We start from the raw sequence: 14,270 nt of genomic DNA, 5'->3' as shown, positions 1-14,270 counted from the left end.
AAAAATCTGATTGGAAGTTAAAAAAGTAGTTTCTAACATAAATTTAGATGAATTTATTTTCACCAAGTGAGATTTTTATTGACAGAAAAAGAAAAGTTTCGATCAATGAAGGGCAGGTTTGCTTTTCGAAGGCACTTTTCGTGAGCTGATCGCACCATTGTTATAGCAGAAGCTGTGTTCTATACAGACATAGATGTGTTTTATTGGTTCAACATTTTCTTGGTCAAAATGGCGTCTTCTAGTACTTTGCTTGGCGCTTTCAACACTCTCTTTCTTGCACTTGGAACGTGTGGTTTCAATCTCTCCCTAAAAATTAAAAAAATATATATTAAAAATTATTTAAATTTCCTGCTAAAAGAGTTAGAAAAACTTCGGATTTGTATTTAATAAATTTAATAAACTTCAAGTTTAATATATAGATATCCTTATTGTTGCGATGCAAATTCAGATTGAAAAAAAAGCGAAACGTTTCAGTGTTCGGAATAATCTGTGCGCATATGCCTCTGTCAAAATAAGCGAGACTTATTATTTTAACTGTTTAAACTAATAAACAGGGGCGGATCTAGGATTTTCTTGAGGGGGGGCGGATTTTCAAAAAATTTTCCAAAATTTTGACGACCTTTTTTTTTTTAGGTCGACCAAATTGATTTTTCGAGCTCTCCCAAAGCACTGTTTTGCCCATATTTTGGCAAAATTTTTAGCGCCGCAGGCAAATTTTTGAAAAAACAGTCAAAAAAGCCGTTTTTGGGCACTTTTTGAAAGATTTTGACAAAAAAATCGCGTTTTTTTGGCGCGCGCTCCCCCTCAAAGTTAGTATATATTGGCGCCAAAGACGCCTTTAGAAAAATTTTAGGGTCGGCCGGCCAAAAATGGATTTCTGAAAAAGTATCAAAGGGGGGACCCTTTGGGTCGGCAGGGGGTCGAATCCCTGAAGAGGGAGGGCGTCCGCCCCCCCGCCCCCCCCCCCCTAAATCCGCCCCTGCTAATAAATATAACCGGTATAATATATATAACCAACGAGTTTTATAAAAAAAAACAGTCGCAATCAGAGCTTACTTTAAGATTTTATCCACCGTCGGGTCCAGTAAAATTGGCACATGGGACTTGAAAACACTTTTGTTTCCATTTTTAAACTGGTGTTTCTCTTGTTTGGTCACGTCATATCGTCCAACTCCGACGTTCTAAACACGTGAGCAAATATGTTCTAATTGGTTCTAGAGTATTCTAGAAACAGAACATTCTAGATTGTTCTCACTAACTCTAACGCTGGGTCCCATCATCATCAGTTTGGCTCTCTCGTCAAAGCGTTCAGCACTTTGCAGAAATGGTTTGGCGTTCTCAGCTCCTTTAGGTGCCAATAGGTCTCCACTTTCGTAATAACCAGGTCCAGGTCTACTCTGAAACAGTTTCAAAAACTTGAAGCTTCGAGCGACATCAAATCTATATTCTGTGTTTCTCAAGCCGGGTCAAGGTCCCAGACTCATGTCCAGACTTCAAGGGTCGCGCCACATCCGGATTTAGACCCAAATTGCATAGTCGCGCCGAGAGTTTGAGTCTGGAAAGTCTGGACATGAGTCGCTCCGTGGGCTGCGAAAGTCTGGACATACCAAAATTTGCTCGCGAAAGTCTGGACATGGGTCGCGAAAGTCTGTGTCCACTAGTTGTGGCCCGAGAAAAGAAACATAAAATTTAAATTATATCTTTATTTTCTCGGGCCACAACTAAAGTGTTATTTTTTCTTCGACCGATGAAGATCGGGATATCTTTAGATCCTGACGTTTTTTGTTCAACACTAAATCAGGCAATATGAACAGGCAACTTAAGACGAGGATCGAGTGAATTGTGACATCTTTAAGCCTTTAATTGTGACTTTTTTTGCATAAACAAATTTCCAAAAGACGGTGAGGCAAAATAGCTATTCCACAAAAAGCTACTCCACGTTGAGGCAAAAAAGTATTTTGAAGTCTATGAGGTAGTGTTCACTTTAAAAAAAACAAAATTTTTCGGCCGAAAAAGTTTTAAATTTCGAAAAACATTAAGATCATCACCCCCCCCCCCCCTATACGCTAAGTAAAGTTCAAAATGAAAAATTTTGCATAAACCAAATCTTTATACGAAGCAATTTGCAACCCCCAATTTGCAACCCCCGATTTCTTAGAAGACAAAGTCTCCGCTTACGCGTTAACTGCACGAAAAATATCGCGCGCTAATTATCCCTAGTTGACCACACTTGCCATCTTTAAACTCCCATAATTTTACAAAAACTAATCACAAGTGAAGTATGTTTTTTGAACTTGAGCTCAAGACAACAAAATTTTTCCGCTGACGAAAAAAATTACGTCATAACTGCTAATTAAAAAACCGACAATTGTCTGGAGAAAAAACATCCCGAACATAAACATTACGTCATTTGTTTTCGAAAACTGTCGGAGCAAATAAAACATTTTGGCATTTCTTCAAGTTTTATTTGGAACTTACTCATTTTAGTTGTTTATCTTTCCAAAAAAAGGAAGATGCTCAGACAGGCCTCATACCCTTTCATAGATATTTTGTGAATTGCAGAAACCATAATAAAAATAATTATTATCAAGCGGGTTGGAAAATCAATGGCCAAGGTTTTATCCGCGTAATTTCAAGTTTATCAAATAACACTTCAGGGGAGCTTAGAGGAGTAAATTATTAGCTCATCTTTAGTTTTAGTTCTTATTTCAAAAGACAATAGCCGAAATTTTATCCGTCCAATTTCAGGTACATTAGAAAAAATGTTATGGGAGCTAAATGTAGTATCTTATAACTTCCTTTTCAGATTCAATTTGCAGACCAGAAATTTATTCTGAAGAAAAATACCCAAAAATTTATACGCTTATTTTCAGGTACATCAAAGAAAGTTTTAGGGAATTGAATTTTAGGTGCATCAAAGAAGATTTTAGAAATTAAGTACAATATCTTTTTAGTGTTTTTTTTCAATTAACTTTTTGTTTTCCATAAAAATAACTCAAATTAAAAGCTTGAATTTTGCTTGAATAAGTGCCAGAAAAGAAAGCAATGACAAATATGTCCAAGCAGAACTTTCAGACGCCAAAAAAGTTAGCTCGTGACAAATCTAAAAAGAAAAACATTTTGATAACAACCAAAAAAAAAATATCACAGCTAAAACAGAAAAAAAAACCGTTTGCCATTGAACCATCACAGAAAAATCTTGATTTTAGAGAACAATTCGAAGTAAAAGAAAAAAATTATGTTTGATTCTGAAATAGCTTTTCTAAGAAGTCTAAATTACCTAATTTTTGTTTAGTGGTCACAACTGTGAAAATGCTAAATTGAGTGGTAATAGCTGTTGAAGTATGTAAATACTAAAATGATTAGTGCACTAAAATGGTTTTTCAATGCGTTTTTTTGTTAATTTTTCGATCAGGTAGCCTAAAAAACAAAACCTTTAGACCAGTTTCTCTCGGAACTTTCAGTAGTTTTAGTATTTTTGGACTACAATCCCGACTGTTAAAACTTTTAAGTGATACCAGCCCATAATAACTCCATGCAAGTTTTTTGATGAACATTAAGATCATCACCCCCCCCCCCCTACACGCTAAGTAAAGTTCAAAATGAAAAAATTTGCATAAACCAAATTTTTATACGAAGCAATTTGCAACCCCCAATTTGCAAACCCCGATTTCTTAGAAGACAAAGTCTCCGCTTACGCGTTAACTGCACGAAAAATATCGCGCGCTAATTATCCCTAGTTGACCACACTTGCCATCTTTAAACTCCCATAATTTTACAAAAATTAATCACAAGTGAAGTATGTTTTTTGAACTTGAGCTCAAGACAACAAAATTTTTCCGCCGACGAAAAAAATTACGTCATAACTGCTAATTAAAAAACCGACAGTTGTCTGGAGAAAAAACATCCCGAACATAAACATTACGTCATTTATTTTCGAAAACTGTCGGAGCAAATAAAACATTTTGGCATCTCTTCAAGTTTTATTTGGAACTTACTCATTTTAGTTGTTTATCTCTCCAAAAAAAGGAAGATGCTCAGACAGGCTTGATACCCTTTCATAGATATTTTGTGAATTGCAGAAACCATAATAAAAATAATTATTATCTAGCGGGTTGGAAAATCAATGGCCAAGGTTTTATCCGCGTAATTTCAAGTTTATCAAATAACACTTCAGGGGAGCTCATCTTTAGTTTTAGTTCTTATTTCAAAATACAATAGCCGAAATTTTATCCGTCCAATTTCAGGTACATTAGAAAAAATGTTATGGGAGCTAAATGTAGTATCTTATAACTTCCTTTTCAGATTCAATTTGCAGACCGGAAATTTATTCTGAAGAAAAATACCCAAAAATTTATACGCTTATTTTCAGGTACATCAAAGAAAGTTTTAGGGAATTGAATTTTAGGTGCATCAAAGAAGATTTTAGAAATTAAGTACAATATCTTTTTAGTGTTTTTTTCAATTAACTTTTTGTTTTCCATAAAAATAACTCAAATTAAAAGCTCGAATTTTGCTTGAATAAGTGCCAGAAAAGAAAGCAATGACAAATATGTCCAAGCAAAACTTTCAGACGCCGAAAAAGTTAGCTCGTGACAAATCTAAAAAAGAAAAACATTTTGATAACAACCAAAAAAAAAATATCATAGCTAAAACAGAAAAAAACAAAACCGATTGCCATTGAACCATCACAGAAAAATCTTGATTTTAGAGAACAATTCGAAGTAAAAGAGAAAAATTATGTTTGATTCTGAAATAGCTTTTCTTTGATGTCTAAATTACCTAATTTTTGTTTAGTGGTCACAACTGTGAAAATGCTAAATTGAGTGGTAATAGCTGTTGAAGTATGTAAATACTAAAATGATTAGTGCACTAAAATGGTTTTTCATTGCGTTTTTTTGTTAATTTTTCGATCAGGTAGCCTAAAAAACAAAACTTTTAGACCAGTTTCTCTCGGAACTTTCAGTAGTTTTAGTATTTTTTGGACTACAATTCCGACTGTTAAACTTTTTAAGTGATACCAGCCCATAATAACTCCATGCAAGTTTTTTGAGGAAAACATTTTTGGGAGAGAAAAAACAAACCCTACGGGAATTGGTCGGATCAAAAATCTGGACATATTCTAAATTTTTGAAGAAAAACCCAGTGAACTGCTTTTTGTCAACCTGTGCACTCTATTCTCAAGTAATTTCAAAAAATCGTAACCGGTAACCGGTTGAAAAACCAAAGTGAAGCCCTAGAAACGAGTCTTACAAACAACACTGTCTCTATTGCCTCTCATTATATAGATTCACTTTAATTGCGATACAGAGACAAGCACCAACCGAAGTAAATCACATCACCACGCTATTTTGACCACCAGCGGATTTTTTTTTTTGGGGGGGGGCGCTTTTTTCTTAGGAATTCGACCACCTGCCGACCAAAAGGGTCCCCCTTTGCACTATTTTCAGATATCAATTTTTGGTGAAGTGCCCTGAAATTTTTCTAAAGGCGCCTTTGGGGGGGAACACTTTCCGAACACGCGCCAAAATTTTCCAAAAGTTGCCTAAAAACGCCTTTTTTGGCCTGTTTTTTTTTCAAAATTTTGTCTGCGGCGCAGAAAATTTGGTCAGTCAAAGTGGGGTCATTACAGTGATTTAGGAGTGCTCAGAAAATAAATTTTGTCGACCTAAAAAAAAGGTCGAAAACTTTTCGAAATTTTTTGAAAATCCCTCCCCCCCTCGAGAAAATCCCAGATGCGCCCCTCCCCTGATTTTGACCATTTGAAATTCATATAAGGGAGAGTCCTATTGACGTGGGCTATTAGGGCTAGGGTAATTGTGTCAATTTGGATATACTGGTATATGGGAGAATTGGTTTTGGGATACTTTGGTATGGGATATTTTTTCCCTGTCACCGTCCTAAGCCTTCCTATTCTGCTGCTGAACACGCGTAAGGCAACAAGCCTAATGTTTGTCAAGTGTTGCATGAAATTTTTCATATTAACTATCGGGTTTCAAGTTGCAAGTAAAGAAATTATATGGTCATTTTATTATAATTTCAATGGGCAATAGAAGACCAGTATACCGATCTTTCCCGACAGTTAGATGGCCCTTATGTAACCGTTGTTTTTTTTATAAAGTTTCAACTCACGGGATCGACTGGCGCCTGGTTTGGTTTTGTGTAGTATATTCTCTCCCCTGGCACTTTAGGGTACTGGTCCTGTTTTTTGAACTCCCCCTGATGTTTAACTGTGGGGTGACTCATTTCCTCGACGAAAGACTTGCTCACGTAGTCCGCTGGACCTCTGTTCTTCACTGGCTTCTGGAAGTAAGAACAAATTTGAGCATTGATAGCTAATTATCTAACTAGAAAATCCAGCCTTTCAATTGACCACCAGAATGAGTTCCATGGAAAATTTTGAGAAAAAAAAAATATTTTTTTTTGAGTGAATTTGAATGTGTTATTAGAAAAATCATGAATATGTTAAAACTAGGCATAAAAAAGCTTTTGAGAAAAAGAATCATTAATGAGTTTGGCTTTGATGACGTTGAATTTTTAAAGGCAGCTACTTGAAAAGAAAAACGCAACATTCAAACAGGGAAAATCATGTATCGTCAAAAACTGAATGAAAACTGAATGAAAACTGAATGAAAACTGAATGAAAACTGAATGAAAACTGAATGAAAATTGAATGAAAACTGAATGAAAACTGCATGAAAACTGAATGAAAACAGCATGAAAAGTGAAGTGTCACTCACCGGCTGTGCCATGTGTCCACTGGTGATGGGTGCTGACCTGGAGGAGGAGAAGAGGTCATAGGGACCCCTGGATCCCACCTGCTTCTGCGTCTTCTCATCTATCTCTGCCTTGTAGTCGTACGTTCCAGGAGCCACAGACGAACCCTGCATCGGAAATTTTTTAACACAAATTTTTTTTTGGCGAGAATTTCTAATTACTCATTGGTTTTACCCAGGTGTGTCGCTTGTATTGCCCGTAGAATAAAATGCTCTGATTTACCTGTTGTATTTGTTAAATGATAGCTTCTTTTTTTTCGAACAAAAACTTGTGTGGCAAATTTTGGAGCTTTCATTTAGCAAAAAAAAAACGCTGCATCGAAACATTCTATGATATATGCAAAATAACCGAATACACCTGGTTGAAACCAATGTGTATTCAAAATACAGAATCTAAAAACTTGCCAAAAGTCCAAAAATTGTTCGGAAGAAGTTCTCAATCCAGACAATTGTAATTTTCTGAAAATAATTCTGTTTCCCTAAAATATGAAACAAAATTTTGTTTTGAAATACTCTAAAACATTTTTTTGCTCGAAACAATTGAAAAAATAGTTATTTTTGAGGTAATGCAACTTAAAATCAGACTTGGCCAGTAACAAGAAAAATAAGTAAATGATAAGCAGAAGAATTTAGGAAAAAACCAAGAAACAAGCTTAATTTTAAATGTTATCCTAATACTGTTCCGCCCTATATTCAAAAGATTTTACCAATTTTTAAATAAGTTTCTTAATCCTTCCCCCCCCCCCTTCCCTTGGACGAACATTAGATTCGCTTCTGCACTCTTTGCAGCGAAATAAAACGGCGGTAAAAACATTGAATAAATTGCTTTTGAACCTTCGCGAAAATATTTTCCCTTTCATGATTTCATTGTTTTTGCTGATTGAAACTAAGGCTGTTTCATTTCTGATTAAAGCAAACTAGATTTGTTCTATTCTCGTTTGCACTCAACTTGTAACTGCGTTATGCTCTTTTTTCGCAACTAAAATTGCTTTGTTTTTTTTCTTTTTGCATTTGTCTACAAGCGTACTTTCTATAGATTTTCTGAAACAGGAAATGTTTTTTTTTCACATGGGTTAGCATAAACATAAACAGTACATTTTTGCCTGCACCACATTTTATTATTTACCATGAAAACATCGTATGGAAAATACCATTACGATGACGGCTCAATATACATAGGGCAGTTTGACTCGCGTGGCATTAGACATGGTTTGGGCAAGCTGGATTTCGGAGACAGTAAGAGGTCACTGTACGAAGGGGAGTTCAAGAATGGGTTTCCAGATGGACTGGGCAACTTGAAGACGCCCTACTTTGTGCTTCAAGGTCAATTTAAAGAGGTAAGTATGAGACATTCAGTTTTTTTTTTCAAATATTTGTTTGAATTAAATTTGTCGTTGCAGCCCTTAACATAAACAAAAACGTGCCGAGGGAGAGGAGAATTCTGGCTGCCATTTTTTCATAAAGCGTCCCATTGACACCTAACGTGCAATTTATGGTCAAACAACGCTCTAAACATCCTAAAGACGCTATTGGCCTCGTTGTTTTTCAACGATTTGCCTGCGGTGCAAAAATTTTACAAAATATGATCTTTCTAGCGTTTCCTCATGGTTCGAAAAACTGAATTGGCTGACTTAAGTTTTTCAAAAACCTAAACACCCTCGAAAACTCATGCGCGAATCACTGAATCTATTGGAAACAAATAAAACTCATTCTGACCAGACAAACTCCTTGCTTTTGTTGTCTACTAGCCGAGTTTTTGCTTTCTTTTATGTTATGTTTTGCAGGGGAAACTAGACGGACTTGGTCGTTCGGTGCGTTGCGATGGTCTGCGCTACGAAGGAGAGTTCCGAAACGGAGAAATGAAAGGACTCGGAATCCTGACATTCCCCGACGGGACACACGGGACGCCAACATGCGAAGGACTGTTTGACGGATTGCGAGTCGTGTCTCGGAAAAATGCGCGAGATGTTGTGATGGAAGCAGTGCAAGTAGCAAATGCTGCTTCGATGATTCGAGCAATGTGATTGGTCGAAACTCATTTTCAATTGTTAGATCAATTTGATTGGTTGATGTTTTAGTTTTTAGTGTGGCTTTATTTCCTAAAATTCAATACATATCGGGAGATTTTCGCTGTGTACAAAACATTCAGTGCTGATTAGTCGAACTGATAGTTTTGCCGTCTTTTCTGTTGAAAAATCTGATTGGAAGTTAAAAAAGTAGTTTCTAACATAAATTTAGATGAATTTATTTTCACCAAGTGAGATTTTTATTGACAGAAAAAGAAAAGTTTCGATCAATGAAGGGCAGGTTTGCTTTTCGAAGGCACTTTTCGTGAGCTGATCGCACCATTGGTATAGCAGAAGCTGTGTTCTATACAGACATAGATGTGTTTTATTGGTTCAACATTTTCTTGGTCAAAATGGCGTCTTCTAGTACTTTGCTTGGCGCTTTCAACACTCTCTTTCTTGCACTTGGAACGTGTGGTTTCAATCTCTCCCTAAAAATTAAAAAAATATATTAAAAATTATTTAAATTTCCTGCTAAAAGAGTTAGAAAAACTTCGGATTTGTATTTAATAAATTTAATAAACTTCAAGTTTAATATATAGATATCCTTATTGTTGCGATGCAAATTCAGATTGAAAAAAAAGCGAAACGTTTCAGTGTTCGGAATAATCTGTGCGCATATGCCTCTGTCAAAATAAGCGAGACTTATTATTTTAACTGTTTAAACTAATAAACAGGGGCGGATCTAGGATTTTCTTGAGGGGGGGCGGATTTTCAAAAAATTTTCCAAAATTTTGACGACCTTTTTTTTTTTTTAGGTCGACCAAATTGATTTTTCGAGCTCTCCCAAAGCACTGTTTTGCCCATATTTTGGCAAAATTTTTAGCGCCGCAGGGAAATTTTTGAAAAAACAGTCAAAAAAGCCGTTTTTGGGCACTTTTTGAAAGATTTTGACAAAAAAATCGCGTTTTTTTGGCGCGCGCTCCCCCTCAAAGTTAGTATATATTGGCGCTGAAGGCGCCTTTAGAAAAATTTTAGGGTCGGCCGGCCAAAAATGGATTTCTGAAAAAGTATCAAAGGGGGGACCCTTTGGGTCGGCAGGGGGTCGAATCCCTGAAGGCGGGGGGAAGCGTCCGCCCCCCCGCCCCCCCCCCCTAAATCCGCCCCTGCTAATAAATATAACCGGTATAATATATATAACCAACGAGTTTTATAAAAAAAAAACAGTCGCAATCAGAGCTTACTTTAAGATTTTATCCACCGTCGGGTCCAGTAAAATTGGCACATGGGACTTGAAAACACTTTTGTTTCCATTTTTAGACTGGTGTTTCTCTTGTTTGGTCACGTCATATCGTCCAACTCCGACGTTCTAAACACGTGAGCAAATATGTTCTAATTGGTTCTAGAGTATTCTAGAAACAGAATACTCTACATAGTTCTCACTAACTCTAACGCTGGGTCCCATCATCATCAGTTTGGCCCTCTCGTCAAAGCGTTCAGCGCTTTGCAGAAATGGTTTGGCGTTCCCAGCTCCTTTAGGTGCCAATAGGTCTCCGCTTTCGTAATAACCAGGTCCAGGTCTACTCTGAAACAGTTTCAAAAACTTGAAGCTTCGAGCGACATCAAATCTATATTCTGAGTTTCTCAACCCGGGTTTAGTTCCAAATCCGGATTTAGACCCAAATTGCATAGTCGCGCCGAGAGTTTGAGTCTGGAAAGTCTGGACATGAGTCGCGCCGTGGGCCGGGAAAGTCTGGACATACCAAAATTTGCTCGCGAAAGTCTGGACATGGATCGCTAAAGTCTGAACATAACAAAATTTGGTCGCCGAAGTCTGGACATGGGTCGCGAAAGTCTGTGTCCACTAGTTGTGGCCCGAGAAAAGAAAGATATAATTTAAATTATATCTTTTGTTTCTCGGGCCACAACTAAAGTGTTATTTTTTCTTCGACCGATGAAGATCGGGATATCTTTAAATCCTGGCGTTTTTTGTTCAACACTAAACCAGGCAATTTGAACAAACTTAAGACGAGGATCGAGTGAACTGTGACATCTTTAAGCCTTTAATTGTGACTTTTCTTGCATAAACAAGTTTCCAAAAGACGGTGAGGTCAAAATAGCTACTCCACAAAAAGCTACTCCAGGGTGAGGCAAAAAAGTATTTTGAGATCTATGAAGTAGTGTTCACTTTTAAAAAAAGATGAAATTTTTTTACCGAAAAAGTTTTAAATTTCGAAAAACATTAAGATCATCCCCCCCCCCTACACGCTAAGTAAAGTTCAATTTGAAAAATTTTGCATAAACCAAATTTTTATACGAAGCAATTTGCAACCCCCAATTTGCAAACCCCGATTTCTTAGAAGACAAAGTCTCCGCTTACGCGTTAACTGCACGAAAATATCGCGCGCTAATTATCCCTAGTTGACCACACTTGCCATCTTTAAACTCCCATAACTTTACAAAAATTAATCACAAGTGAAGTATGTTTTTTGAACTTGAGCTCAAGACAACAAAATTTTTCCGCTGACGAAAAAAATTACGTCATAACTGCTAATTAAAAAACCGACAATTGTCTGGAGAAAAAAACATCCCGAACATAAACATTTCGAAAACTGTCGGAGCAAATAAAACATTTTGGCATCTCTTCAAGTTTTATTTGGAACTTACTCATTTTAGTTGTTTACCTTTCCAAAAAAAAAGAAGATGCTCAGACAGGCCTGATATCCCTTCATAGATATTTTGTGAATTGCAGAAACCATAATAAAAATAATTAATATTATCTTGCGGGTTGGAAAAATCAATGGCCAAGGTTCTATCCGCGTAATTTCAGGTTTATCAATTAACACTTCTGGGGAGCTTAGAGTAGTAAATTATTAGCTCATCTTTAGTTTCAGTTCTTATTTCAAAATACAATAGCCGAAATTTTATCCGTCCAATTTCAGGTACATTAGAAAAAATGTTATGGGAGCTAAACGTAGTATCTTATAACTTCCTTTTCAGATTCAATTTGCAGACCAGAAATTTACCCAAAAATTTATACGCTTATTTTCAGGTACATCATAGAAGATTTTAGGGAATAGAATTTTAGGTGCATCAAAGAAGATTTTAGAAATTAAGTACAATATATTTTTAGTGCTTTTTCAATTAACTTTTTGTTTTCCATGAAAATAACTCAAATTTAAGGTAATTTTGCTTGAATAAGTGCCAGAAAAGAAAGCAATGAGAAATATGTCCAAGCAGAACTTTCAGACGCCAAAAAAGTTAGCTCGTGACAAATCTATAAAAGAAAAACATTTTGATAACAACCGAAAAAAAATATCACAGCTAAAACAGAAAAAAAACCGTTTGCCATTGAACCATCACAAAATAATCTTGATTTTAGAGAACAATTCGAAGTAAGAGAAAAAAAATTATATATGATTCTGAAATAGCTTTTCTAAGAAGTCTAAATTACCTAATTTTTGTTTAGTAGTCACAACTGTGAAAATGCTAAATTGAGTGGTAATAGCTGTTGAAGTATGTAAATACTAAACAGATTAGTGCAATAAAATGGTTTTTCAATGCGTGTTTTTTTGTTAAATTTTCGATCAGGTAGCCTAAAAAACAAAACCTTTAGACCAGTTTCTCTCGGAACTTTCTCACTACAAGTCCCGACTGTTAAAACTTTTAAATGATACCAGCCCATAACAACTCCATGGAAGTTTTTTGAGGAAAACAGTTTTGGGAGAGAAAAAACAAACCCTACGGGAATTGGTCGGATCAAAAATCTGGACATATTCTAAATTTTTGAAGAAAAACATTTTGTCAACCTGTGCACTCTATTCTCAAGTAATTTGAAAAAATCGTAACCGGTAACCGGTTGAAAAACCAAAGTGAAGCCCTAGAAACGAGTCTTACAAACAACACTGTCTCTATTGCCTCTCATTATATAGATTCACTTTAATTGCGATACAGAGACAAGCACCAACCGAAGTAAATCACATCACCACGCTATTTTGACCACCAGCGGATTTTTTTTTTGAAGGGGTGGGGGGGGGCACTTTTTTCTTAGGAATTCGATCACCTGCCGACCAAAAGGGTCCCCCTTTGTACTATTTTCAGATATCCATTTTTGGTGACGTGCCCTGAAATTTTTCTAAAGGAGCCTTTAGGGGGAACACTTTCCGAACACGCGCCAAAATTTTTCAAAAGTTGCCTAAAAACGCCTTTTTTGGCCTGTTTTTTCCAAAATTTTGTCTGCGGCGTGGAAAATTTGGTCAGTCAAAATGGGGTCTTTACAGTGATTTAGAAGTGCTCAGAAAATCAATTTGGTCGACCTAAAAAAAAGGTCAAAAAATTTTCGAAATTTTTTGAAAATCCCAAGAGAAAATCCCAGATGAGCCCCTGATTTTGACCATTTGAAATTCATATAAGGGAGAGTCCTAATGACATGGGCTATTAGGACTAGGGTAATTGTGTCAATTGGGATATACTGGTATATGGGAGAATTGGTTTTGGGATACTTTGCTATGGGACATTTTTTCCCTGTCACCGTCCTAAGCCTTCCTATTCTGCTGCTGAACACGCGTAAGGCAACAAGTCTAATGTTTGTCAAGTGTTGCATGAAATTTTTCATATTAACTATCGGATTTCAAGTTGCAAGTAAAAAAAAACATATGATCATTTTGTTATAACTTCAATGGGCAATAGAAGACCAGTATACCGATCATTCCCGACAGGTAGATGGCCCTTATGTAACCGTTGTTTTATTGTAAAGTTTCAACTCACGGGATCGACTGGCGCCTGGTTTGGTTTTGTGTAGTATATTCTCTCCCCTGGCACTTTAGGGTACTGGTCCTGTTTTTTGAACTCCCCCTGATGTTTAACTGTGGGGTGACTCATTTCCTCGACGAAAGACTTGCTCACGTAGTCCGCTGGACCTCTGTTCTTCACTGGCTTCTGGAAGAAAGAACAAATTTGAGCATTGATAGCTAATTACTTAACTACGAAGTTCAGCCTTACAATTGACCACCAGAATGAGTTCCATGGAAAATTTTAAATTTTTTTTTTTTTTGAGTGAATTTGAATATGTGTTATTACAAAAATCATGAATATGTTAAAACTAGGCATAAAAAAGCTTCTGAGAAAAAGAATAATTATTGAGTTTGGCTTTGATGACGTTGAATTTTTAAAGGCAGCTACTTGAAAAGAAAAACGCAACATTCAAACAGGGAAAATCATGTATCGTAAAAAACTGAATGAAAACTGAATGAAAACTGAATGAAAACTGAATGAAAATTGAATGAAAACTGAATGAAAACTGCATGAAAACTGAATGAAAACAGCATGAAAAGTCAAGTGTGACTCACCGGCTGTGCCATGTGTCCACTGGTGATGGGTGCTGACCTGGAGGAGGAGAAGAGGTCATAGGGGCCCCTGGATCCCACCTGCTTCTGCGTCTTCTCATCTATCTCTGCCTTGTAGTCGTACGTTCCAGGAGCCACAGACG

At 36.4% G+C, this 14,270-nt stretch overlaps 2 protein-coding genes across 2 annotated transcripts; one reads left to right on the top strand and one right to left on the bottom strand.

Annotated features, from left to right (window-relative positions):
- Nucleotides 1–26: 26 nt before the first annotated feature.
- On the bottom strand, nucleotides 27–6,890 carry LOC134848135 (ciliary microtubule-associated protein 2-like). Its single transcript, XM_063865491.1, has 5 exons — nucleotides 6,741–6,890; nucleotides 6,133–6,303; nucleotides 1,260–1,397; nucleotides 1,057–1,181; nucleotides 27–306 (listed from the first exon to the last, which is right to left on the bottom strand). Exons 1-5 carry the CDS (start codon nucleotides 6,888–6,890, stop codon nucleotides 201–203), a joined length of 690 nt encoding a protein of 229 aa, XP_063721561.1. The 3' UTR covers nucleotides 27–200.
- Nucleotides 6,891–7,683: 793 nt separating this feature from the next.
- LOC134847892 (MORN repeat-containing protein 4 homolog) lies at nucleotides 7,684–8,932 on the top strand. Its single transcript, XM_063865152.1, has 2 exons — nucleotides 7,684–8,113; nucleotides 8,561–8,932. Exons 1-2 carry the CDS (start codon nucleotides 7,904–7,906, stop codon nucleotides 8,798–8,800), a joined length of 450 nt encoding a protein of 149 aa, XP_063721222.1. The 5' UTR covers nucleotides 7,684–7,903; the 3' UTR covers nucleotides 8,801–8,932.
- The last annotated feature ends 5,338 nt before the right edge of the window (nucleotides 8,933–14,270 follow it).

Source organism: Symsagittifera roscoffensis, chromosome 6 (genome assembly GCF_963678635.1).
Source record: "Symsagittifera roscoffensis chromosome 6, txSymRosc1.1, whole genome shotgun sequence".
Lineage (NCBI taxonomy): Eukaryota > Metazoa > Xenacoelomorpha > Acoela > Convolutidae > Symsagittifera > Symsagittifera roscoffensis.
The sequence above is the reverse complement of the archived record's forward strand: the minus strand, read 5'-3'. Positions and strand labels throughout refer to the sequence as shown.

What these genes read in the sequence shown, in the direction of transcription:
- LOC134848135 (XM_063865491.1), bottom strand. Translation starts at nt 6,890, where the DNA reads ATGCAGGGTTCGTCTGTGGCTCCTGGAACGTACGACTACAAGGCAGAG. An exon ending in GTGGACACATGGCACAGCCG is followed by an intron (nt 6,304 to 6,740) that starts GTGAGTGACACT and finishes TCTTACTTCCAG; the next exon opens with AAGCCAGTGAAGAACAGAGG. An exon ending in TGATGGGACCCAGCGTTAGA is followed by an intron (nt 1,182 to 1,259) that starts GTTAGTGAGAAC and finishes TCACGTGTTTAG; the next exon opens with AACGTCGGAGTTGGACGATA.
- LOC134847892 (XM_063865152.1), top strand. Translation starts at nt 7,904, where the DNA reads ATGAAAACATCGTATGGAAAATACCATTACGATGACGGCTCAATATAC. An exon ending in TTCAAGGTCAATTTAAAGAG is followed by an intron (nt 8,114 to 8,560) that starts GTAAGTATGAGA and finishes TATGTTTTGCAG; the next exon opens with GGGAAACTAGACGGACTTGG.